The 25730-nt window shown below is 41.9% G+C and overlaps 1 protein-coding gene across 1 annotated transcript in view; it reads right to left on the bottom strand.

Moving 5' to 3' along the window:
- The window catches only part of LOC126355974 (uncharacterized), a 626068-nt gene that overhangs the window by 111494 nt on the left and 488844 nt on the right, over positions 1-25730 (bottom strand). The window contains exons 18-19 of the mRNA XM_050006583.1: positions 22463-22660; positions 3534-3731 (exon numbers count right to left, since the gene is read on the bottom strand). Coding sequence (XP_049862540.1) covers positions 3534-3731; positions 22463-22660 — 396 coding nt within the window. The remainder of the gene's footprint in view (positions 1-3533; positions 3732-22462; positions 22661-25730) is intronic.

The following is a 25730-nucleotide window of genomic DNA, read 5'->3' as shown; positions in this document are numbered from 1 at the left end:
TTATAATGCTCTACTAGTAAGTGAGATAAAATTCTAACATGCAACAATAAATAGAAAAGTTGGAATACTACATTAGCTTGTGGGTATGAAAGACACAGCAAGTAACCCATTTAGGGTCTGAATGAGAGGCTGAGACGGTTCTGCGACCGTGTAGGCTGCACATTCCTCGACTTGCGCCATCGGGTCGTGGGGTTTCGGGTTCTGCCAAATAGGTTAGGTGTCCACTACACACAGGAGGCGGCTACACGGGTAGCAGGGGCTGTGTGTCGTGGACTGGGCGTTTTTTTTATGTTACACAGTCTCGGGAAAGATAAAAAAGAGCTCCAGTCCCAAAGGGTACAGAATAGAGAAACGACGAGAATCGATCAAGCAACAGTCGGTTCTGTAGTTGTAAATTGTAGTAGCTGTGTTGGAAAATTACCAGAACTTCAAGTGTTGATAGAAAGCACTGAAGCTGAAGTCGTTATAGGAACAGAAAGCTGGCTAAACCCAGATATAAATTCTGCCGAAAGTTTTACAGAGGCCTAAACCGTGTCCAGAAAGGATAGAATAAATAAAGTACGTGGCGGTGTGTTTGTGTCTGTTGGAAGTAGTTTATCTTGTAGTGAAGTTGAAATAGTTCCTGTGAAGTGCTATGGGTGGAGGTTATACTCAACAGCCGTACCATAATAGTAATAACTGGCTCCTCCTACCGACCCCCCGACTCATATAATATAATAGCTGAATCGTTCAAAGAAAACTTGAATATCATTACAAATACACACCCCACTCATACAGTTTTAATTGATGGAGACTTCAAACTACCCTCGATTCTGAAATTGTACTAAATGTTTTCTCTAAGAATTACTTTGGACAATCAGTTCATTAGCCCACACGCATTGTAAATGATTGCGAAAACACACTTGACCTCTTAGCCACAAATAATCTTGATCTAATTGGGAGAGTAGTGGCGGATACAGGGATTAGTGAACACAATGTCATTGTAGCGAGGCTCAAAACCATATCAACCAAAATCACTAAAAATAAACGCAAAATATCTATTTAAAACAGCAGCTAAAAATTCGCTTGGTGCCTTCCTAAGAGAGGGTCTCCATTTCTTACAAGCTAATTATGTAAGTGTAAACCAGATTTGGCTCAAATTGAAAGATACAGCATCGACAGCAATAGATAGATTCATATCGCATAAGTTAATAAGAGATGGGACTGATCCACCATGATACACAAAACACGTCAGAACACTGTTGCAGAAGCAACGAAAAATGCATCCGAAATTCAGAAGAACGCAAAATTCTCAAGACTGGCTGAGTTTCACGGAAGCTCTTTATTTAGTGCGGACGTCAATGCGAGATGCTTTTATTAGTTTACACAATGAAATACTGTCTCAAAGTATGGTAGAAAATCCAAAGAGTGTCTGGACGTATGTAAAGTACACCAGTGGCAAAAAACAGTCAATACCTTCACTGCGCGATGGCGATGGAAATGTTACTGATGATGGTACCACTAAAGCCGAGTTACTAAGTACTGTTTTCCGTAATTTCTTCACGAAAGAAGACTAAGTAAATGTTCCAGAATTCGAAACAAGAACAGCTGTTAGCATGAGTGACATACAACTAGATATCTAAGGTGTTGAGAAATAACTCAAATGACTTAAGAATGGCAAGTCTTCCGGTCCAGATTTTATACCAATCAGATTCCTTTCCGAGCATGCAGACCCAATAGCGTCTTTCTTAGCAATCATATACAGCCGCTAACTTGACGAATGCTCTGTCCTTAAAGACTCGAAAGTAGCACAGGTCACACCAATATTGAAGCAAGGAAACAGGAGTAACCCATTGCATTACAGACCCATTCCGCAGATCTCAATTTGCAGTAGGATTTTGGAGCATATACTGTACTCGAACATTACGAATCACCTTGATGAAAATGACTTATTGGTACACAACCAACACGGATTTAGAAAATATAACTCTTGTGCAACACAGCTAGCTCTTTATTCCCATGAAGTAATAAGTGCTGCATACAAGGGATCTCAGATCGATTCCATATTCCTAGATTTCCAGAAGGCTTTTGATACCGTTCCTCACAAGCGACTATTAATCAAATAGATAGACGGTAAATCATAGAGTAGAACAGAAGTGATATCTGGAGTTCCTCAAGGTAGTGTCATAGGCCCTCTGCTGTTCCTGATATACATATATTATTTAGGCCATAATCTGAGCAGATGACGCTATAATTTACCGTATAGTAAAATAATCGGACGACCAGTTCCAATTACAAAAATATCTAGAGAGGATTTCTGTATAGTGAGAAAAGTGGCAATTGGCAATAAACAAAGAAATGTGCGAGGTCATTCACATGGGTACTAAAAGAAATCGGATAAATTTTGGGTATACCATAAATTGCACAAATCTAAGGACTTTCAACTCGACTAAATACCTAAGAATTACAATTACGAGCAACTTAAACTGAAAAGGCCACATAGATAATATTGTGGGGAAGGCGTATTAAAGACTGCGCTTTGTTGGCAGTACACTAAGAAGATGCGACAAATCCACTGAAGAGACAGCCTGCATCATACTTGTCCGTCCTCTGCTGGAATACTGCTGCGCGGTATGGAATTCTTACCAGGTAGGACTGATGGAGGACATCTAAAAAGTGCAATGAAGGGCTGCTCGTTTCGTGTTATCGTGCAACAGGAGTGAGAGTGTCACGGATATGATATGCGAGTTCGATGGCAGTCACTCAAACAAAGGCGGTTTTCTTTGTGGCAAAATTTCAATCACCAACTTTCTCTTCGAAATGCAGAAATATTTTGTTGACACCCGCCTACGTAGGGAGAAATGATCATCATAATAAAATAAGAGAAATCAGAGGTCGAACGGAAAGATTTGGTGTTCCTTTTTCCCACGCGCCATTCGAGAGTGGAATGAAAGAGAAGTAGTACGAAAATGGTTCGATGAACCCTCTGCCCGGTACTTAAGTGTGAATTGAAAAGAAACCATGTAGATATAGTAGGACTGTATGTCCTTGTGCCTTGAGAGGTATAATAGCATTACTTGGTTGGGAAGTCGTTCGATTTGTAAGATTTAGTAGAATTTCTGGTTAGTTCTGCAAGTAGTAACGAATACGTTTTTGGAATCACTGTGTGTACAACCGCTGGTCACTTTGTTTTATTTGTGGTACCATTGCAATAATTTGAACTTTGATTTACGATAGCATAACACAGATGAAAGTTGAATTCATTACTAAAAGTAGTGCACGAGCACTCGTAACTTACAGAGACTATCGAAATTCGTTGAAATATTTGGAAATCGTATTGAAACTGTAATTACCTCAAAAATGTTATGAACGTCAAATTTCTATTAACTGTTATTGAAACTCTTTCTGGTTCTTGTGAAACTACCTCTCGTCGAACTTGGCTACTCAGTTCTCCCAGTGCTGTGGTCGAGTATAGTTTGTGGATCATGTCTGACATGAATCTGTTTTAGAAAGTCACAGCCTTGGAGAATAGCATCTTGGCAACTGTAACTTACTTTGAGATTTCGAATACATGCCGCTATCATCATTGGTGTAAAGTCGTGTTCGGTCGTATCGTTGATATCTACGCCCTTTTTCAAAAGAGATTTCACTTGTTTTTCATCTCCAGTGAGTACTGCAGTGTGAAGTGGCTTATAGCCAAGCACTGATACCGCAGACGGATCAGCACCAGCATCCAGAAGAAACAGCATCATCTGAAACGAAATATTTGAAACTGAAGTCAACATCAACGTGACCTGGTTCATACAAATAATTTTATCTCTATGTTTCAATGAAATTACAAGACAGTCAGTGCAGCACAGAAGTCAGATTTACCTAAGTGGCGAACAATATCAGACTTTTGTCCTTATCAAGACATTCACGTAAGTTTTAAAACAGCACCATAATGTTCCTAAGTTTGCCACTTTGCTTGTATGAATGGCTAAGTGCAAAGAACTGTTTTCATACGACTGTCCACTTCTGAGTGCCGCAAAATGTTCCTTCCCCCTCTATTTCTCCAACTCCTCCGTCTCGTCTTTACATTCTGCTCCTCCTCTTCCTTTTCCACATTCCCAATACCCCTCTGCTTCTACCACCTGACTCCTGCATCTACCTCTCTTTCTCCTCCTCCACCTGTCCATCTCGTCATGAACCCTCTTTCTGTCCCATTCTTCTGCCCCCTTTCCTTGTTTGCCTCCTCCTACTTCACATTCTGTATGTAAATCACCTACCCTATGTAAATCTCCTACCCCCCTCTCACAATTGTCTCCTTCCCCCCACCTCTCTCTGCCCATGTCCTTCTTGCCCCTCTCCCCAACCCCTCTGGACAAATCTCTCGCTATCCATCCCCTAATAGCTCCCTCCTCTACCCACCTCAGCCTTCCATCGGCCATGCCTTTCTGTATGTGGAGCCACTGTAACACAAGTTAACGAAGCAGGCCAGTATGACTGCACTTACACGTTGGTGACTGGAGAACTGCATCATGCCCCTAACTGGAAGGCTGAACCGCAAAGCAGGTTATAAGGAAGACCAATATCAGTCCTACACAACAAGCCCGTTATGCAGTGCACCCTACATAACAGTAGGTTAAAATACAGTGCTCACACTAGTGCAGTTTGCTGTGTGTGTGTGTGTGTGTGTGTGTGTGTGTGTGTGTCAAATTTGGTGGAAATCGGTTGAGAGCTTTAGGCCAAAGACACTGGACATAAATAAATCTACATTGTTTTGTAATCAGTGTACAGTGGATGTAAGTGCAGATATTCTTATACATGGTATCTTGATAGGTACATACATCAGCATATAGGTTACTATTTCCCTGCATCTAACTCTCTTCCCGGAAACACATCACATAATTTACAGCTGATGTTTTCGTCATGGTTGTAACTGCACAACTAAGTGAACTTTGCTGTCAGTATATACTAACCATTTTTCATCTATATGTCCAAACTTCAGTGTCTGACCAGCCGTCAAGGAGAAGATAGCTGTTAATGCCCCATTTACTAAAAGGAACCAACCATCCTAAAAAAAGCACTATTCCTAATGGCTATAGCTAATAGTCTGCAGCTGAAGTAGATACTAAATTAATATTATTAGGTATATTGTTCTCCATCACCAATAAAAATATCTGCACTTATAACCATCACACACTGTATATAGACCATTCTTTTCGCTGCAGCTTCTGTTATGTAACATTCCTCATATACTGCATATATCTTATTCTCTCCTCTCACTCTCTAACACTTCATAATCCTGTCCCTCTGTGCACTTAAGCCTCCCTGCTCTACCTGTCCATCTCCTCATATGTACTCTTCCAATCAATTCAGCCCCTCTCACTGTCCTTCTACTCCTACATCCTCAAACTGTTCTCTCTTTTCAAACTGCTCAATCCCCATCTGCTTTGTTCCACCTGCCTAATGTATCTCCTCCTCCTCCCATTTCTCTTTGCCCATCTCTCCCTGCCACTGCTATCTCCTCCTCCCTCCATTCCACATAGATCTCCCATTCTCTCTTCTGTTATCCATTTATTCCCCAGCCCTCAGCTCTCTATCTAATCTTCCAACACAGTCTTCCCACATCCTCTTCTTCTTCTTCTTCTTCTTCTCTCTCTCTCTCTCTCTCTCATATATATAATCTCTTTCTTTCCACCTCTCCATTCATCCTCCTCTCCTCTCTCTCTCTCTCTCTCTCTCTCTCTCTCTCTCTCTCTCTCTCTCTCTCTCTCTGTTCATTTCCTCATTCCACCTTTTATCTGTTGACTTCATCCTCCCTCATCGCGAATTATCCATCTCCTACCCATCTCTACTCAGCCAAGCCCATCCTCACCTGTATCACTGGCAAAAGGGATCGGTTTAAGAAGACCAATACTAGCCCCAAAAAGTACAAGTTGTTTGAGACAGCCTAGTTGTATGGCCATTGGAACCATTTTTTTCTCCCAAGGTGTAGGCTGCCGTGCAAGGCAGGTAGGTCTCACAGCCCAATACTATTCCCTCGAAACACATGCAGTGTGAAGGGCGGCCTACAGAGTAGGTGCTGGAAAATTGTTTCTAACAACTGACCCCTAGGTTGCCCTGCATAGAGGTCGATGAGGTAGGCTGATACTATTCTCATACAATATGACTATCATGCATGGCAGTGGCTGCAGATGAACGTTTTAGCCCATATCTCCACTTCTATGGGAGCTAGGAGGTTCTAGCTTCAAAAAAGCTGATAACACTGAAATTTGTTGTTTGTGTATCCATTGTTCTCTTGTCATCATTCCAGGAATTTTGATTTAGACGCTGGATATAAACTCAAACATACTGCTCTGTACACTGCTAAGTCACATCAATGTGAATACCTATCAAAAACCTGAATAACCACCTTTTGTGGTCCAGACCACTGCGAGACATGCAGCAAGAGACACTGAAGCTATAGAGGGTTTCAATAGGGATGTGGAGCCATGCCGAATATAGCGCTGTCACCAGACTGCTCTAGGTTTGTTGGTTGAGTATCAATAGCGCACACAACTCAGCTGAGGCTGCACTACAGATTCTCCATTAGGTTTAAATCCGGGAAATCTTGAGCCCAAGGTAAATTCATCACAGTGCTCTTCAAACCATTTACATACATTATTGGCTGTGTAGCATCTCGTGTTGCTCTTCTGATAGATGCCATTGTTCGAAGAAAAAATCAAATATATGTAGGGTGAACATGGCCTCCAAGAATAGATGCATGCATGTGTAGATTCACTGTGCCTTCCAGAATGACAGTAGTAACCAGCGAATGCAAAGAAAACAACCCCCTGGAAAATAATGTTCTCTCCTCCAGCTTTGACGCTAGCTGGGCATTCGCTTTCAGATGTTTGAGGCTATGCATGCCAATAGCCATGTGTACTATGGAGCATAGAGAATGCCACTTGCTTCAACTATTAGATGTCCAGTTGCAGTAATGGCGAGCAAACTCCAGCCTTCTTTACTGATGCACAGCATTCAGCATGGTTGCATCATCCAGGCATCTGCTGTGGAGACCATATGCACCAATATTCACTGTAGAGCCAATGGGGAAAGAATGATGGTACACTCTTGGCTGTTCTAGATCGTCAGTTGCTCAACAGTAGCTCCTGTATTCATCTATATGCATCTCTGCAACAAATGTCACCTGTAGCCCATGGTGTAACACAGTTGTCTTGGTCCAGTCCTGGATAATGCCATTTTGCTGTGACCAGAGGACATCAACAAGGTAGCACACAAACTATTTACAAACTTAGCCATTTCAGAAATCTTTCTACATTTTTCCCAAAAGCCAGTGATCATGTCATTTTGGACACCACATAAGTCGCTCAGTTTCCACTTTACAACAAAGGATGCAGTATTTTCTGTATTGCTCTGACATGCTTTTGTACCCTATACCCTCAACTAGTGATGTGGCCACCTGCCATCTGCAAATGGTTATTGCATCTTCACACCCACATGATATATATATATATATATATATATATATATATATATATATATATATATATATATATATATTGCGAATAGCTCCTCCTTCCCTTTTTGCAGTCTAACTCTTCAGTCCCACTGACTGTTTGTGTACCTCACACCTGCCCCCACTACTACTGGTCCCATCCCTTCCTTCACACTATCTGTCAATGCACCTCCCCTTCTCTTTGCCCATCTAACGCACATCCTGCCTGTGATCATACTTCCATACCCTCACTCTTTATCCACAGGCTGGTCCTGGTAGAGGTTCGAGTCCTCTCTCGAGCATGGGTGTGTATGTTTGTCCTTGGGATAATTTAGGTTAAGTAGTGTGTAAGCTTAGGGACTGATGACCTTAGCAGTTAAGTCTCATAAGATTTCACACACATTTGAACACACTTTATCCACATCCTTTCCTCCTCCTTTAGCTGTGCATCCCATAGCCCCTTTCTTGCCCCATCCACTCTGCTCTCCATCTCCTCCTACTTTGTTCATCCCACCCAACTCTCCTCTCTGTCTATCTGATACATCTTCACACATTGCCTATGACCTCCTTCCCTTTTTCTCCTGTAATACATATTCAGCTTGTAGTACATACTCACATACAATCCATACATAATTATATTTAAACACTGAGGATATTTTAAAACTGTAATTTTAATGCTGTCACAAAGAGTGACACTGTCCTGAATAAAAGCGTTATACAGAGAAAGTGGGGTAAAATTCCTTGGTCTCCATGACCACAACATATTTTTGATCTCAGAGATCACATTTTGAGGTGATGACATCTTTAGATCAGCGTAAAATAGAGAAAAATCAGCTACAACTAATGGGGAGGGGGGGTGTGCACCTCTGAAAAAAATTTAATTTTACTATATTGAAAAATATGCATGCAAGTGAAATACTGTGTTTAAGATAAGGTGAAGCATACCTGTTTTAAAACAAATTCTAAAGTAATGAAGACATAGAGGCATAGGAGAGAAAGGGAATCACAGAGAGATAATCAATTTGTCATCAGACACAAAAATAAAATGTAATGTTAATGACAAACTAAAGTAAGATAGAGTTGCCTCGAAATGTATGCTTGTATTAGATACGAAACTGCAAACATAGGCACTCGCTTTCAGTATGCTGGACAGCAATATGTAGCAACTTACTGCCATCTATTAAACTCACAAAAGCGTAAACCTTGCACAGAAATTTGTTTTATTTAATTGCGATCAATATCGGACTTTTGTGAGTAGGGGAAGGAAGAGCAGGACTCAGCCAGAGACAGAAAGGGCGAAATGGACAGAAAGAGACGAGACGGTAGACAGAGAGAGGTAGGAGGAAGGGTAATTGCAGGAGGGAGGTGGAACATGTAGTGGGGTAATTGGCATATGCAAAAGAAGGAAGGGGAGTTGAACGCAGAGATGGGGCAGACTAGGTGGACAAATACAGAAGTGAGATAATTAAATGGACCTAGAGACAGAGGGATGAAGAGGTGGATACAGAAACTGGAGAGGAGGTGGTGTATGCATTATATATGTTGTAGCTGAGTGAAGCCACAGAGAAAATGCTAATCTATATACGCAAAGCAGTATGCGAGTATTTAGAGACAGTTTCTCCTCCCAAACCCCTGTGGAGCACAAACTGCCAACTTCAGCACTGTGGGTATTGCTAGCTCTAATAGAAGTAGAGGCACAAGTGAAAATGTATTTTGTATCAGTTCCTGTTTTATAGGCTGACATCAGGACAGGAGTGTTGTGTGCTAAACGTATCAGTCTGCCTTATCGACCTCCTGTGGAGGATAGCCTACATCAAGGGCATACAGTACTTCTTAAATCCTAGCCCTATGGGAGTAATATCGGCTTGCTGTACCAGTCCCCTTTGCATCCCTAAATATGCAGATCGATACACTTGAGCAGAGACAGGAAGGACAAAATGAGAAGTGAGAGGGAGGGTGATGAAATGGGCTGAGGAACGAGGAAATAGATGGTCAGAGAATGGGACAGAGAAGATGGACAGAGAAAGAGCTGAGGAGGAGACTGACAAAGTTATGCCAGATGCATGTGACGAGAAAGATTTCTATGAATACGATGGCCTCAGAAATGTACAGTGGCGAGATTTAGAATTTTAAGCTTTAGATTCATTTGTTACTTAATAGAGATAGATGTAGAGAGTGTAATGATCTCATACATGTAAGAAAAATGACTAAATACTGCATTAATGAGGTACAGGAAGATTTAAATAAGACTGAAAAATCACAACGTGCATTAGCAGTTTTATTTTTTCTTTGAGTCTTCAGTTATCTGAAGGCCTACCACAAATTCCCCCCCTGCACCAATGACTTCATTTCAGAGTAGCACCTGCGCACTGCTTTCTCAATTAGTTGCTGGGTGTATTCCAAACTCTGTCTTCCCCTATAATTTTTAACTTTTACAGCCCCCTCCAGTACCAAGGTGGTCAAACCCTGATGCTTAACAAATGTCCTGTCTTTCTGTCCCTTCTGCTTCTCGGTGTTTTCAATACGTTCCTTTCTTCGCCAATTCTGCAGAGTACCTCCTCACTCCTTATTTTACCAGTCCACATCATTTTCAACACTCTTCTGTAGTACCACATCTCAAGTGCTTCGATTCTCATCTGCCCCAATTTCCCCGCACTCCATGATTTACTGCAGTAAAATGCTTTGTTTCAAAAGTATATTGGCAGTAATTTCGTCTTCCGATTAGGGTTATATTTAATACCAGTGGACTTCTCTAGGCTAGGAATGCCTCTAAAGCTCTGCTTTCTATGTTCTCCTTCCTTCGTCTATCATGGGTCTTTTGCTTCCGAGATAGCACAATTCTTTAACTTCATTTATAGCTACTCGCTATTCTCGTTTCTACTATTCCTCATTATTATTTCTTTCTTTGACTTGCTCTCTATATTCTGTAATCATAAAATTTTTCATCACATTCAAAAGATTCTGTAACTCTTCACTTCCACTGAGGATAGCAATGTCAACACCTACATCCGTTCACCCTGGATTTAATCCTTCTCTTGAAACTTTCTTTTATTTCAGTCTTTCCCTCCTGAATATGGACGAAAGGCTGTATCCCTGTGTTACACCCTTCTTGTTCAGAGCAGTTGGTTCTGGTACATATTGTGTATCACCCATCTTTCCTTACTGGCAAATCTATCATTCTCAGAGTTTCGAACATCTTCCAGTCTGTTGAGCTTTCTTTCTAGATCGACAAATTCTGTTAGCATATCTTGCTCTTTTACAGTCGCGTTTCCTTCATCTATTAAAACGTCAGTTCTGAGTTTCTGGTGTCTTCGCTTCTTCTAAAAGTCAATCTGGTAGTCATCTAGCAGATGCTGCATTTTCTTCTGTACATTAGACTTATCAGCAGGTAGGATGCATGAGATGTTGATTGTGAAATAGTTTCCACAATTATCTACCATTGTTTTCTTTGGAATTGTGTGGATGATAAAGTTCCGAAAGTCTCATGGTACGTCGTCAATAGCATGGATTCTGCACACCAATTTGATAAGTAGTCTGGTTACCATTTTAGACATTCCGACGAAACGTTATGCATACCTTCCACTGTTATCAAGTCCCCAGAGTTCTTCAATATCTTGACTCAAATATTAGAACCCTTCCTTCCTTCTCGACTCCCGTTTTTTTTTTCTATCCAGTAACTGGTAAAATCCATTCCCTCACGAATGCCTTCAATATAGTCTTTCCATATACTTGCTCTTTGTTCTGCGTTTGATAGTAAAATTCCAACTGAACTCTTCATGTTATAATCCTTGATTTTCTTCACATCTTTCCAGAAGCCCTTCGACATGGCTGCCCAGTACTTCATGTCTCATTTCTATGTGATTTATATTGCTGTATTCTTGCCTCTCCCTGAACGTTTTAGTATTTCCTCCTTTTTTTGATAAGCTTAATTATTTCTTCTTATGAACAATATTTCTTATCTGTTACCTTCGTTGTTCGTATTTCTGACTGGCCAACGACCATGATTGCCCTTATTAGAGATGTCCACTAATCCTGAACTGAACTGTCTACTGTGATGTTCCTCATCTCAGTACCCATATCGTGAGCGAATTTAAGAGACGTTTCATCATTCGTTTCTATTCCAGTATATCACTTCTTTTAACACTAATTTTTGTGTCGATCCTGTTAAACTTCAACATACTCTTCAGCATAATTAAAATATGTTCCGAGTCTATTTACACTTTAGTATCCAATATTTGATTTCGGAATTTCTGTCTGACGATGATGTAATCGAACTGGAGTCTTCCCATGTGAGTCTTTTCCAAGTATAGCTCCTCTTCTTGTAATCCTTCCAGAACTAAATGAGTCCTTCCCTCTCTCATTCCTACTGCTTAATCCATATTCTCATGTAATCCTTCCTCCTTTCGATTCCCCTACAACTGCGTTCCAATTCCCAACGATTATTACATTTTCAACTCATTTTACATTATTCTGTAGCACTGCATTTCAAAAGCTTGTATTGTTTTCTTTCCTGAACTGTTTACTGGTTATCTTTATTTCAATACATTCCTACACTCCACAGAAATACCTTGAGAAAAGACTTCGGGACACTTAAATGTTTATTCGATGTTAATCGATTCCTCTTCTTCAGAGACACTGTTTCTACCGTTGCCAGTCTATATTTTATACCATCTCTATTTCAGTCATCATCAGTTATTTTACTTCCCCAAATGAAAAAAAGTATTACCGTACGTGTCTCGTTTCCTAATCTATTCCCTTAGCATCACCTGATTTAATTCGGCTGTATTCCATTACCTTTGTTTGGTTTGGTTGATACTCGTGTTGTGTTGTACTTTCAAGGCACATCCATTCTGTTCAACTGCTGCTCGAAGTCCTTTGCTACCTCTCACGGTATTGCAATGTCATCAGCAACCATCACGGATTTTATTTCTTCTTTAACTTTATTTCCTACTTCAAATTTTTCTTTGGTTTCCGTTACTTCTCGCTCATATTGAATAACACTGGAGGTAGGCTAAAACCCTGCCTCACTTCATTCTCAACCACTGATTTCCTTTTAGTGCCCATCGATTCTTATGATCCTCATATGATGTCCCTATATGGTGTAATAAGGTTTCCGCTTCCTGTACTTTACAACTGCTATTACCATCATAATTTCTAAGAATGTATTCACATCAGCATTTTTAAAAGGATTCTTTGCATCTACAAGTGCTATAAACGTAGGTTTGCCTTTTCTTAATCTATCTTATAAGAAATGAACGCTATTGCTACAAATGTAAAAGCTATGAACGTCCCTCCATACGGAGTTGTATAAGTGCAGGAATCTTAATGTAGTTGGCCAGAGGCTCCCTGGAGTTGCAGAGCATCACATCAGATTCTGCAATGTCCATAACACGCGCTGGAATGGCGGGGAAACTACAGCTAGAGAGAATCGGGGAGCTATCACAAACCCTTAAAAACTCTTACTTTTTGTATAGAAGTGAGTTTTTAGTCAGACTGTTTGCACATAGACTTCCTGAAGCATGTACTGAGTCTGTGTTTCTCACTTCTAGTGCTTTCCCCAGTGTTGTATTTCACTACTGTGCTAGTAATCGCTGCTTCTGTAGTCTCTCACACCAGGAACTCAGTCTCCTGATACCCAGCCAGTGGCAACCTTTGCTATTTCAGTGCTCAGTACTAGCCAGCAATATAGTAGTTACTCTCAAGGCAACAATGCAACTGATTCAGATTCTTGAGTCCCCTGAGTCATCTGCGAGCATCCTTCCTAATCCCAAAATTTGCGACTCTCTTAGGTGCTCTGTGACATCATTTGGCGTTTGTCCAAGCAGTCAACGAGCTAGATTGGAAGTTTTTTTCCTGCATTTGCTCCTAACCTTCGGAAATTGCAAAGTGACCTGTAACTTCTTTTCTCGTCTATCCTATGCTAGCACACGAAAGCCGACTCCTCACTGATCGGTTTTGTAAATTTGTGTACTCATCTTCGATTCCCTCGTGGAAACGAAAGGGAGTGAGGTTCCGTAGAACTTAGTTCTTTTGAACCACTCCAGCCAAGCTGGAGTTGGGGCAGAGGTATCTCAAATCAGAATAATAACTTGTTTCATGGCGTACTGCTCATTTTTGAAGCTGCACACTCGAACAATGCAGTCGCTATAACAAAACCTCCAAATGGACCTCCAGGAAAGGTCATTGTTCAGTCTTAGTGATTTGTGCACCAGCCTTGCGCCAGTGAGTTTCATTGCCTTATACATTAGTGCGTTGATGTTTTGGGACGAAGGTAAGTAATAGTTTTACTTCTTTCTGTGAATATGTAAACATTTACTTCAACAGTAAATAGCAATAAAAGTGTAAAATTTGAATCAAGCGAACATTTGAGAAGCAAATGATGTGAACTAATGATTTGTTTTGTGCTACCCTTACTTAGTAAATTTGAGGGATTTCAGGCCAATGGTACTAGCAAGTCTGTGCACATCGATGTAATGTTGGTATATCATTGCGTTCCATAGGAAGTTCAAACATGATGTTTATGTGTACATGACTTCTGTATTTATCATGATTTGTGCATTATGAGGAGACTCATTTTTTAAAGATTTGTGGACTGAAATATATACAGAGTGAACCAAAACTAAACTTCATCGACAGAGCATGGGCGATTTTTTCTGATTGTTTTCGTGTAAGGGCCCTTCAGTTTTGCATTCAGTACTGCTCTGTTGTACCTCGTGGTTATTTCTCCTAGTTGGAAAGGATAACAGCTAAAGAATAGGTTTAGGGATACCACCGTTACAGGTTCACTGAATGAAATGCTAGACACTATGCTGAGCTGTTTCTGCAGTGACGCCAACCTAGTCACAGAATCTTTACAACTGTGTGTTACTCTGTGTTTTGCGTGGGTATATACGGGATGTACATTAATAAAACTGACAAACTACAAGGACGGACTGGAAATGGAGGAAAAACTGTTCTGTGGACGTGTGTCTGGATATGCGTCGTTGTCACTGTAGACGGCACTGACGAATGACAGTTCCTATGACCAAGTACTGTGTGTTCCTTGGGTGTTGTAGGCTCTGTGAATGACTCAGCCTATTTTAAACAGCAGAATGGTCCGGTATTCATGTCGAGAACAAGCCAAGGTGCTGTTTGTGTACAGGCAACGGGATTGAAACGGTGCGATTGTGTGATCGTTAGTCCTTTCAGGCAGACGAAAGTGCAGGGATGTGACGGGCTGAGCGTACACCCGATGTGGAGGACCTGGTTGTACAGGACACTGAGACGGACCATAGCACAAGTTCCAGTTCAGGTGTATGCACAATTCACCACGTTCCTGCACGTTTGTCTGTCTGGAAGAACCCATGGTCACCCGAACGTCCAAGAAGGCTTCAAATGTACTGTGATGTGTTTGGTGCCTGTAAGGATATGTGTTTAGACGTAGCTGTGCTGCCTCCCGATCGTTCCTATCTGCTTGGCCATACTCAAAAACTATCTCGGCTCGTTTCCGACGTGAATATAGGACCATTGTGTTACGATACGCTTTGTCAACCACAAGGCCTGCAACACAAAACGAACACACGGAACGTGGGCAGAGGAACTGCTGGGAACTGTTGTTCGTCAGCCCAGACACATGCTCATACGACCTTTCCTCCTCCATTTTCAGTCATGAATCCGTCACTGCAGCTTGTCGCTTTTATTAATGTTCACCCTGCAGAAGAAGAATTCGTGTTTGTCGATAACACTGCTGCAAGGTCACAGGTTAATGTAAGTACCATATATATACACTGACGGGAAAAATCGCAAACTGATGTGAAAACAAATGTAGCTTAACGTTTTAGTCAAGTTTAGTGTTGTCTCCTTCAAACTAGTTCCCTTCTGATTGTACGCACTTGTTCCAGCGCTTCTGCCATTGATGGTGACATTTCTGAAACTCACCTTCTGTAATATCCTCCAAGACCCTCGTCACTGAATTTTGGACATCTTGTGCTGTGTGAAAATAGTTTCCCTTGACCGCCGTTTTGGCTCCTTGAAATAGAAAAAAGCACGGAGCGGTATCTGGTGAATAAGGTGGCTGTGGTAGTACTGAAATTTGTTTCGATGTTAAAACTTGCTGAACTGACAGAGCACTATGGTATGGCGCGTTATCTTGATGCAGAATCCAATTATTAGCAATGTCGGCACGGACACGAAGAACTCTTTTGTGAAGTCTTTCTAAAATTTCTTTCTATTAATATTGTTTACGGTTTGTCCAGGAGGCACCCACTCTTTATTAATAATTCCCTTGGAATCAAAGAAGCACACAAGCATGCATTTTACTTTTGACTTTGACAACCGAGCTTTTTTTGGTCTGCGTGATCCCTTCTAGCACCATTGCCAACTTTGGCGCTTTGTCTCTGGATCGTACTGAAAAAACCAAAATTCATCACCAGTGATAACACGGCTCAACAATTCTGGATTGATTTCCGTTTGCTCTGACAGATCGGCTGCCACATTTTTCCGTGTCTCTCACTGTTGTCGTGTGAGAAGTTTTGAGACCGTATTTGCACAAACCTTTCTCACACCAAGATCTCCACTTGTGATTATACGAACCATTTCTCGATTGATGTTCAGTTCATCTGCGATCATTTTCTTCTATCAGATCGTACGAGTTCATGCACCCTCGCCAAGTTGACTCTGTCCATGAGGGTGATGGTCGTCCACTGCGGTCTTCATCTTCATTATTTCTTCTGCCTTCAGTAAATATTTTATGCTAACGAAAAACTTGAGCTCTTGACATAACCCCCTCTTCAAATGCCTTCTGAAGCTTACTGTAAGTCGACGCCACGTTTTCACCCAATTTAACGCAAAACGAAATGTCGTACCGTTGCACAATATTATGTGATTCCATTTCCGTGACGAGAGGCACACGCATGTTAACTTATTACAGCACCACGCATGGCTGAGCAGTTTCATCGATGTGCCGCTAGGACTAGAAGCAGCTTATAGACCGAAGTCAAAGATATTGTGCCTAGACAAGCTTGTAGCATTGCCACATCTTGCAAAGCAAATCAGTCTCATTACTTTATTGTCACACCTCATACACATATATATAATGTATGTGTTTGTGTGAATGTGTGTGGGCATTATAGTACTGAATATTTTATAGCACACACATTTTTATATATGTGGGAGACAGAAAAGTAGAGGCGTTTTCCAACAAAGATTTGATCAGTTTGCAAAATAGATAAACAGACATAATCACAAATAAATGAAAAGAGGTAATAAGGCACGCTTCATTCATGTAACTAATTAATAAATAACTGGAAGGTCCTTGTGAGCTTAAAAACCTGCTGTATGGATTAGATATATTTGAATTCAATAATTCAAATTGTCATAATAGGGCAAGAGCCCTTAGAGCAGAAGGTAAATAAATACTTGCTGAAGTGGAGACGTGAATAATTAAAAAAAATGAGGGCGACTGGTATTTTTGTGGACAGTATCTATGTCATGAGTGGTGAATTGTGAGATGATGAGGAAAACCTGGGAGGCAGAAATGTTAAAAGTAAAGATACTTCGCCACTGTACAGCAGTCGGGGAGATGACGGTAGACAATTGGGAAAACTTAACGAGGCTTAAGCTGATATCAGAGTAACTCAGAGGGGATTTAGAGGTAGAATTAATATACAAAGTCTGAAATTGATTGAAAGTTGCGACTGGTCGGTCGATTTTCTCTCTGAAGTGGGCAGAGCTCACACAAATAGTTCCTGTGTCTGATCCTCAATGAAAATCTTGTCTATTTTGTTTCTGATAACTTTTGACGGCATTTAACCTACTTTAAAGAGATTGGTGATTCACCATTTAGAAGATAGTAAGTTGCAATGGGGATTGGTAAGTGTAGCGAGATTTCAATCATATGAGAAATTTAAGAATCATCATGGCCCCAGAAATTCTTAAGGCTACAGCATACAGCCATTAGGACGAAATTATAATGAATCACTCGGTGGACACGGGAATTACTGAACGGTTGAATAGCACCTGATTCAAATACTAATTATCTAGTTAACATGTAGAACAGGAAAAATGGGAAAGGAGATGGATATGAGGGACAAAGATGTTCTTGCCAAAATCCACGATCATTGTGCAAATAATAATGGGAAAAGTATGTGGTAGTGCCAGTAGGTGAGAATTAAATTATTTTCACAAGCTGTGACATCGTCGCGAAAAAACACAGTGACTCGTATATGTAATAAGTTTCCTTATTTTACTCTTCCTCTTTTTAACAATATTACTTTTGTCGTGTTCTTCTTTTTATTGCTTTTTATTACTGTAATGCCTTTAATACTTTATAACCCTTTTACAGACTTCAACTATTGTATCCCGCTTTAATTTGGCTGTTTCAATTAATTATTGAAAACTAGTGTATGCCGACATTAGCGACATTTGGTGAACTTACAACACAAACATCTTGTGGCTACTGTACGGTAGCTTGTTTTAAACAGTGGTATTACTGACAACATGATTCGTGCATCTGTTGTGATTTATACGTATTTGACGATGCTGTGCTGATTTCGCATTTAACATTTGACGATACCACTATGGCTGCAGTACATTAGGACTTTGTTTTTATGAAACAGGTATGCCTCTTCATATTTAAAGCACACAAATGTAAACTTTATCAGTACTACTTTTCGCTATGGTCTATGTATTGTTCTTAATCTGTATAGAGTTTGCGAGTGTATTTATATTTTTTCCCATTTTTGCTGCAGATCTGATGATTGTCATTAAAGACCGAAACCGGTAATCTGTTAAACAAAAATATTGTGACCATAGACGTAAATTAAAGTGAAAATTAAATTATGGTCTCCCATCAAGAAAATCGTGTGGAATACTGTAGGAGGAAAGAAACAGTTTATTATCATGCGTTTATAAGATTCCAGGGAAAAGAGTTGTTGAAAGACACGTTTTTGGAAACGATACCAGGTCCCGTACACATTCCCAAACTTTACACAGTCCAACCGAGGCACTTTAATGAATGATGGTGGAATGATTAGACTAACATAAACACTCAGTCCTCGGGCAGAACCCCATGACCCAGAGGTACCAATAAAAAAATCTTTTATTTAAGAAAGAAATACAAAAGAAGATTTTATTACTGACAAAATTACCCAAAAGACTTAACAACAAGAAAATTTTTTTAAAGACATCCAAACTTCTTCAAACATGAATAAATAAAAAACGGCACTTTGAATTAAATGTGTTCCAAATGTCCTTAATGTAACTACAATACATCACTCTCAACAGAAGTCTTCTTTTTTATATTAACTAATGCCCATTCCTTCAAATATGGTTTTTGACATATTACGGAACTTTTCTTGTGATTCGAATAGCTTCTAATTTTGTGATATTCACACAGCATGAGCTCCTTTAACTCTATGGTCCTGTCGGATCCTAGTTTGTTAATGACGTAATTGACAAAATTTCCCAGCAACCAGTATAAAGCGTATTTTTTTCCTCTGGGAAATAGTGTGCTTCAGGCCTGTGTATCAGTGACAGTGATATATTCTCAGGGGATGTCCTTGTAATGAAAGCTATTTGCTCTCGGATCCCCTTCCAACTATTCATGTGACTGCTGCTAGAGTATCTATGAATTACTGTGTCAACTAGATAGCGTTGTTAATATAAATTTGTTTCACACAGTTCGATAGCGTTGAGTCTTTCATTTGTGCTAACTAAGCGGTTAAATGTCTTGTACTGTGACGTTTTTATATTACACATGACCACATTAGAACAAATTGTTCTCCAAAACTCAGTCCAATCAATGTTTAGAAACTGTCGTTCTAGTTTGCTTCCTCCTTCGCTTTCCTTTAGTTCCCGCGTTATGACTCTTGATGTTAAGTGTCGTGACTGTCTGATTACGGCACCTACATAATTGAACTCAACGTAGAAAACCCTCACATGCTGTAAACGACTGTTGATATTCTGCACATCAATCGGGGGAAGCAGACTTCGAGGTTTAATTATCTCGAATAGTTTGCTGGTAATGCTTTCTCGCGAGTCTCTTAGTAAATTAACTTGCCTTTTGATAAAAAGTGCAGAGGCTTTATCAGTTATATCAGTTAATCCTAGTCCACCATTTTTAGTATCTAAAGTGGCTACTTTAGCAGGTACTCTGAACACTTCACGTTTCCACAAAATGTTTGTGATTTTGGACATTATTCTCCTCGCTATCATTCTCGGGTATTGGAAACAGCTGGGCCGTGTACCAAGCTTTATCAAGGATGCATGAGTTGATATACTTTGTTATTTGAACTTGGTTCGTATATGGAGCTAAATTCTCTATAATGTCTCCTTACACTTTATCTGCTACAACTTTCCAATTTAAAGCCGCCATTTTCATGGGGCATGCTGTCAGCGTGGACCCAAGTGTTTTATCTTGTCTGACTAATTTTGTCCATCCGACGTTGATATTTTCAAAACCTCTGAGACTTAACATCTTAAGTTTTTTTTCCGTTTGCATTGGCTCCTTATGCGCTACAGTACGAATCAATCGCTGCTGCTAGCGAGGTCATCTCGTCATTAGTCCTGATAATGACCCCTACATCGTGAGCATAGGATATTGTAACTGTTTTATGTCCTGATAATGTTAAGCCTTTTAATCTAGCATGGACACGTCGGACGAAAGGTTCCAGCGAAACGACGAAGAGCGACATGGACAGAGGACTTCCTTGAGGAAGACCTCGTTTTATTTTTATCGGCCTAGATTGTTGACAATCCACCGCTAGTTTAGGTTTTATTCCAGTTGCTAAGTTCTTTAAGAAATTGTGACCCTACCACTGAAACCTATAAAGATATTCATGATTTATAACTTGCAGCTCTGTAGACTGTTTAATTCTTTTACTGCTCCAGAATAAATTCGCTACTGCTACGCGCAGCTCATACCGTTGCGTCATGGAGATGCACATAAAACTGCAGTAGCAGACTCTAAAAGTGATTTATGCTACACCGACTGAACCAGAAAGACATCTCAAATGACTGCAAGGGTGAACCAGTGTAGCATTTCGTCTGCTCGTAGCTGCGCGGGTGTTGTCAATGCATTGAGCTGAGAGAAGTCATAGGATACTTCCTAATATCGCGACGGACCTCCTTCTTCCAGGCGTAATGACGCAACTCGACGTGTCATGAACTTAACAAGTCGTTGGGGGTCCTGTACAGAAATACTGATCCATGCTGCTGCTACAGCAGTCAATAATTACGAAAATGCTGCCGGTGTTGGATGTTGTGCCCAGAGTGGCCTCTCGATTATATAACATAAATGTTCGATGGGTAGTCAAATCAAATTGTCCAGAATATTCTTGAAACCAATAGCGAACAATTTCGGCCCAGTGACATAACGCAAGGTCACCCACAAAAATTCTACATCTACACCTACATCTTTAGCCATACCCCGCAAGCCACATGACGGTGTGTGGCGGAGGGTGCCCTGAGTACCTCTATCGGTTCTCCCTTCTACTCCACTCTCGTATTGTTCGTGGAAAGAAGGATTGTCGCTATGCTTCTGTGTGGGCTCTAATCTCTCTGATTTTATCCTCATGGTCTCTTCGCGAGATATACGTAGGAGGGAGCAATATACTGCTTGACTCTTCGGTGAAGGTATGTTCTCGAAACTTTAACAAAATCCCGTACCGAGCTACTGAGAGTCTCTCCTGCAGAGTCTTCCACTGGAGTTTATCTATCATCTCCGTAGCGCTTTCGCGATTACTAAATGATCATGTAAGGAAGCGCACTGCTCTCCGTTGGATCTTCTCTATTTCTTCTATCAACCCTATCTGGTACGGATCCCACACTGCTGAGCAGTAGTCAAGTAGTTGGCGAACAACCGTACTGTAACCTACTTCCTTTGTTTTCGGATTGCATTTCCTTAGGATTCTTCCAATGAATCTCAGTCTGGCATCTGCTTTACCGACGATCAACTTTATATGATCATTCCATCGTTGTTTGGGAATATGAAGTCCATGAAGGGCAGTAAATGGTCTTCACATAGACTAACATAAGCATTTCCAGTCAATGATCGGTTCACGTGGATCAGAGAACAGCCCACAACATTATGGAGGCACCGACAGTGGCACAGAGCTTTGTTGACAGCTTGGGTCCATGGCTTGGGGGGGTCAGTGCCATTCTCAAACCATACCATCAGCTCTTTACACATGGAATCGGGACGCGTCGGAACAGGCCACGGTTTCCCAGACGTCTAGGGTCGTCGTGCTGTTCGCAAAGGCACTTCCGTCAGCAACCACAGCCCATTAACGCCAAATTTCTTTGCACTGCCTTCTGAATACGTTCGTCGTACGTCCCACGTTGATTTCTGAGGTCATTTCACGCTGTGTAGCTTGTTTATTAACACTGAAAACTGTACGTAATCTCAGTCATTAAGCGAAGGCTGTCGGCCACTGCGATGTACTTGGTGAGAAGTAGTGCCTGAAAGTTGGTATCTCGGCACAAGCCTGATACTGTGAATCTCGGAATACTGAATCCCCTAATGATTTCCGAAATGTAAAGTCACATGCGTCTAGCTCCAACTACCGTTCCCGTCGTGAGGCCCACAATCACGTCGAAATCTTTTCACATGAATCACCCAACAACAAATGATAGTTCCTCCAATTCACTGTCTTCTGTGTATTATTTACGTGATGCTACCGCTATCCCATGACTTAGTCATCCCAGTATACTTCTACCAGGGCGAGCGATTTGCCGATAGGCTGAAGAAGTTATCTACTGCAGCATACGGGTGTATACAGCGTTGTGTCGGTTAAATTCAATAGGCGGTACGTCTTTCCTACAAAAACCTAGTGGACACGTTTGTACGTGAAGAGAAATTCAAGAACTGCTATTAAGATGTGCGCAAATGCTGGACATTTTACTTATATTGCGATCATGTGCAGTGGATTAAATAATTCTAAATACAGGTACAGCAAAACTGTCCAAACTACGTAGTTCCAACATTTTGTTTCACATAAATTTTAAACAGAGAAATGTACGAACCTCTCCCTGCCCTCTCTGCGCAGCAAGTACGAGTGCCGTGTGACCCGATTTGTCCTTTTTTTCGATTTTGGCTCCAGCTTCCAGCAAGATGCGCGCACCCTCTACATAGAATTCTTCTGCTGCGAGGTGCAGAGCTGTCGAGCCCTGTTTGTCTCTGGTCGACACCTTGTGGCCCGCGGCGATTAGCGCTCTGATTACCTAGAAACGAATAATGAACAGAAACATGTTAACATTATCATACTTATTGTAAAACTTACAAGTGTACAATATCCTCATATTATCAATGACTGAATTTCATACTCATACCGGCAAAGACTGAAATACGAAAGATAACTGAAAGCTGAATGTTGATATAGTCTGTTTGCAATAACTGTACAGTCGAAACAATAGGCTCCCACATTTTCCCTCCATTATGGTAGAAGTTACAGGCCACGATTAAGAAATGTCCTCCATTGTCGTTTCATGTAGGAAATTCTCTGTCGCAGAGATGCCACAGCTGTGTGACAAGCACATGGTCACAGCTTAAGTGAAGGATGCGCAGACAAGTAGTAAGCATGTACATGCAGTAATCTCATCCCCCACCTCACATTCTGTAGATAAACTCAGGGCGGTTACTACACTCCTGGAAATTGAAATACGAACACCGTGAATTCATTGTCCCAGGAAGGGGAAACTTTATTGACACATTCCTGGGGTCAGATACATCACATGATCACACTGACAGAACCACAGGCACATAGACACAGGGAACAGAGCATGCACAATGACGGCACTAGTACAGTGTATATCCACCTTTCGCAGCAATGCAGGCTGCTATTCTCCCATGGAGACGATCGTAGAGATGCTGGATGTAGTCCTGAGGAACGGCTTGCCATGCCATTTCCACCTGGCGCCTCAGTTGGACCAGCGTTCGTGCTGAACGTGCAGACCGCGTGATACGACGCTTCATCCAGTCCCAAACATGCTCAATGGGGGACAGATCCGGAGATCTTGCTAGCCAGGGTAGTTGACTTACACCTTCTAGAGCACGTTGGGTGGCACGGGATACATGCGGACGTGCATTGTCCTGTTGGAACAGCAAGTTCCCTTGCCGGTCTAGGAAAAGTAGAACGATGGGTACGATGACGGTTTGGATGTACCGTGCATTATTCAGTGTCCTCTCGCCGATCACCAGAGGTGTACGGCCAGTGTACGAGATCGCTCCCCACACCATGATGCCAGGTGTTGGCCCTGTGTGCCTCGGTCGTATGCAATCCTGATTGTGGCGCTCACCTGCACGGCGCCAAACAGGCATACGAACATCATTGGCACCAAGGCAGAAGCGACTCTCATCGCTGAAGACGACACGTCTCCATTCGTCCCTCCATTCACGCCTGTCGCGACACCACTGGAGGCGGGCTGCACGATGTTGGGGCGTGAACGGAAGACGGCCTAACGGTGTGCGGGACCGTAGCCCAGCTTCAAGGAGACGGTTGCGAATGGTCCTCGCCGATACCCCAGGAGCAACAGTGTCCCTAATTTGCTGGGAAGTGGCGGTGCGGTCCCCTACGGCACTGCGTAGAATCCTACGGTCTTGGCGTGCATCCGTGCGTCGCTGCGGTCCGGTCCCAGGTCGACGGGCACGTGCACCTTCCGCCGACCACTGGCGACAACACCGATGTACTGTGGAGACCTCACGCCCCACGTGTTGAGCAATTCGGCGGTACGTCCACCCGGCCTCCCGCATGCCCACTATACGCCCTCGCTCAAAGTCCGTCAACTGCACATACGGTTCACGTCCACGCTGTCGCGGCATGCTACCAGTGTTAAAGACTGCGATGGAGCTCCGTATGCCACGGTAAACTGGCTGACACTGACGGCGGCGGTGCACAAATGCTGCGCAGCTAGCGCCATTCTACGGCCAACACCGCGGTTCCTGGTGTGTCCGCTGTGCCGTGCGTGTGATCATTGCTTGTACAGCCCTCTCGCAGTGTCCGGAGCAAGTATGGTGGGTCTGACACACCGGTGTCAATGTGTTCTATTTTCCATTTCCTGGAGTGTATATAGGGACGGGTTGCGTGTCTCCTCGTGGCAACAGACGCGAATACAAAATCCTGTGTGTGGCACAGTAGGCATGCTAACTAACAAAGTGAAATACCAGAGGATGCAGTACAGGAAATGGACCATTGTTTTAAATGTAGGAAGGTAGCAGAGTACATTGAGGGACGAGCGGGTATAGCCACTAACATATATGCCACTTTAGCAAATCGCATGGCAGCATCTACGATTAACGGTTGGCAATCCTTCAGTACCTAACATCTAGTGACCCTAATGCAATTGTTGTCAAAGGGGGAAAAGACAATAACACAGGGAGCTAACCATAGGAAAGCAGAACTTTGACAGTAATCAGGAACATGGTTGGGGGAGGTTTAGTTAGCTACTTTGCAGCATTTCCAATCGCGTTGTTTCCGGTACATATAGACTTGGGTGCGCAGCTACTAAGTGAACTCTAGATAAGAGCACAAGCCATTTACTTTCCTAGAAAAAACGTTAATCGTCAAGCTACAATCCCTTGGAGCCCAGCACTGTCCACGCTCAAGCGAACGATAAGAGAGAGAAGAACACTTTACCACTGTTCTCTAGGGCAATCAGACTACATTGCTAGGTTCCATGATACAGATCAATTAAGATGCGCTACGAAACTTTGTTTCGGGAAACTAAAAGCATACACTGGGAGAAATTTCTGCAAAGGCAATTGCAGTGTCACATATGGGGAAGGCGGTATAATTTATTGACGGAAATGGTTAAGGGACGTACTGTCATATTCAGTATTCGTGAGGAGGAAAGCTCAGTGACGGCTGGATGGAGGGAGTCAGCAGAACATCTGGCAACTGTCCTACTTCCTGAAGATAAGACAGAGACACTGGAATACATGTACAACGTACAAATGAACTAAATAATGAATATGACAATCAGGCGCTGATGATACCTTTCGCTCACGAAGAAGTTACTGTCGCAAATTTCAAGCTCAAAACTGGAAGGGCACCTGGTGCGGATGGCGTCTACCCAGAGGTCGTGTGGATGGTAGGTCCACTGATAGCGCGATATCTGACAGCATTTCTAAACGAGGCGTTGCTGACTGGTAAGATCCCGGTGATTTGGAAAAACCTTTGCCTACTTCTCCAAAATTGGCACTATTTCTTGTGATTTGCCATTGGACTGCGTAGTGTGACTCGCTGGTGGATCAGTGTTTATCTGCCAAGGCAGAGGACTGTGAGAAGGAGACACA

Source organism: Schistocerca gregaria, chromosome 3 (assembly GCF_023897955.1).
Source record: "Schistocerca gregaria isolate iqSchGreg1 chromosome 3, iqSchGreg1.2, whole genome shotgun sequence".
Taxonomy (NCBI): Eukaryota; Metazoa; Arthropoda; class Insecta; order Orthoptera; family Acrididae; genus Schistocerca; species Schistocerca gregaria.
This window is presented reverse-complemented; position numbering and strand designations above follow the sequence as displayed.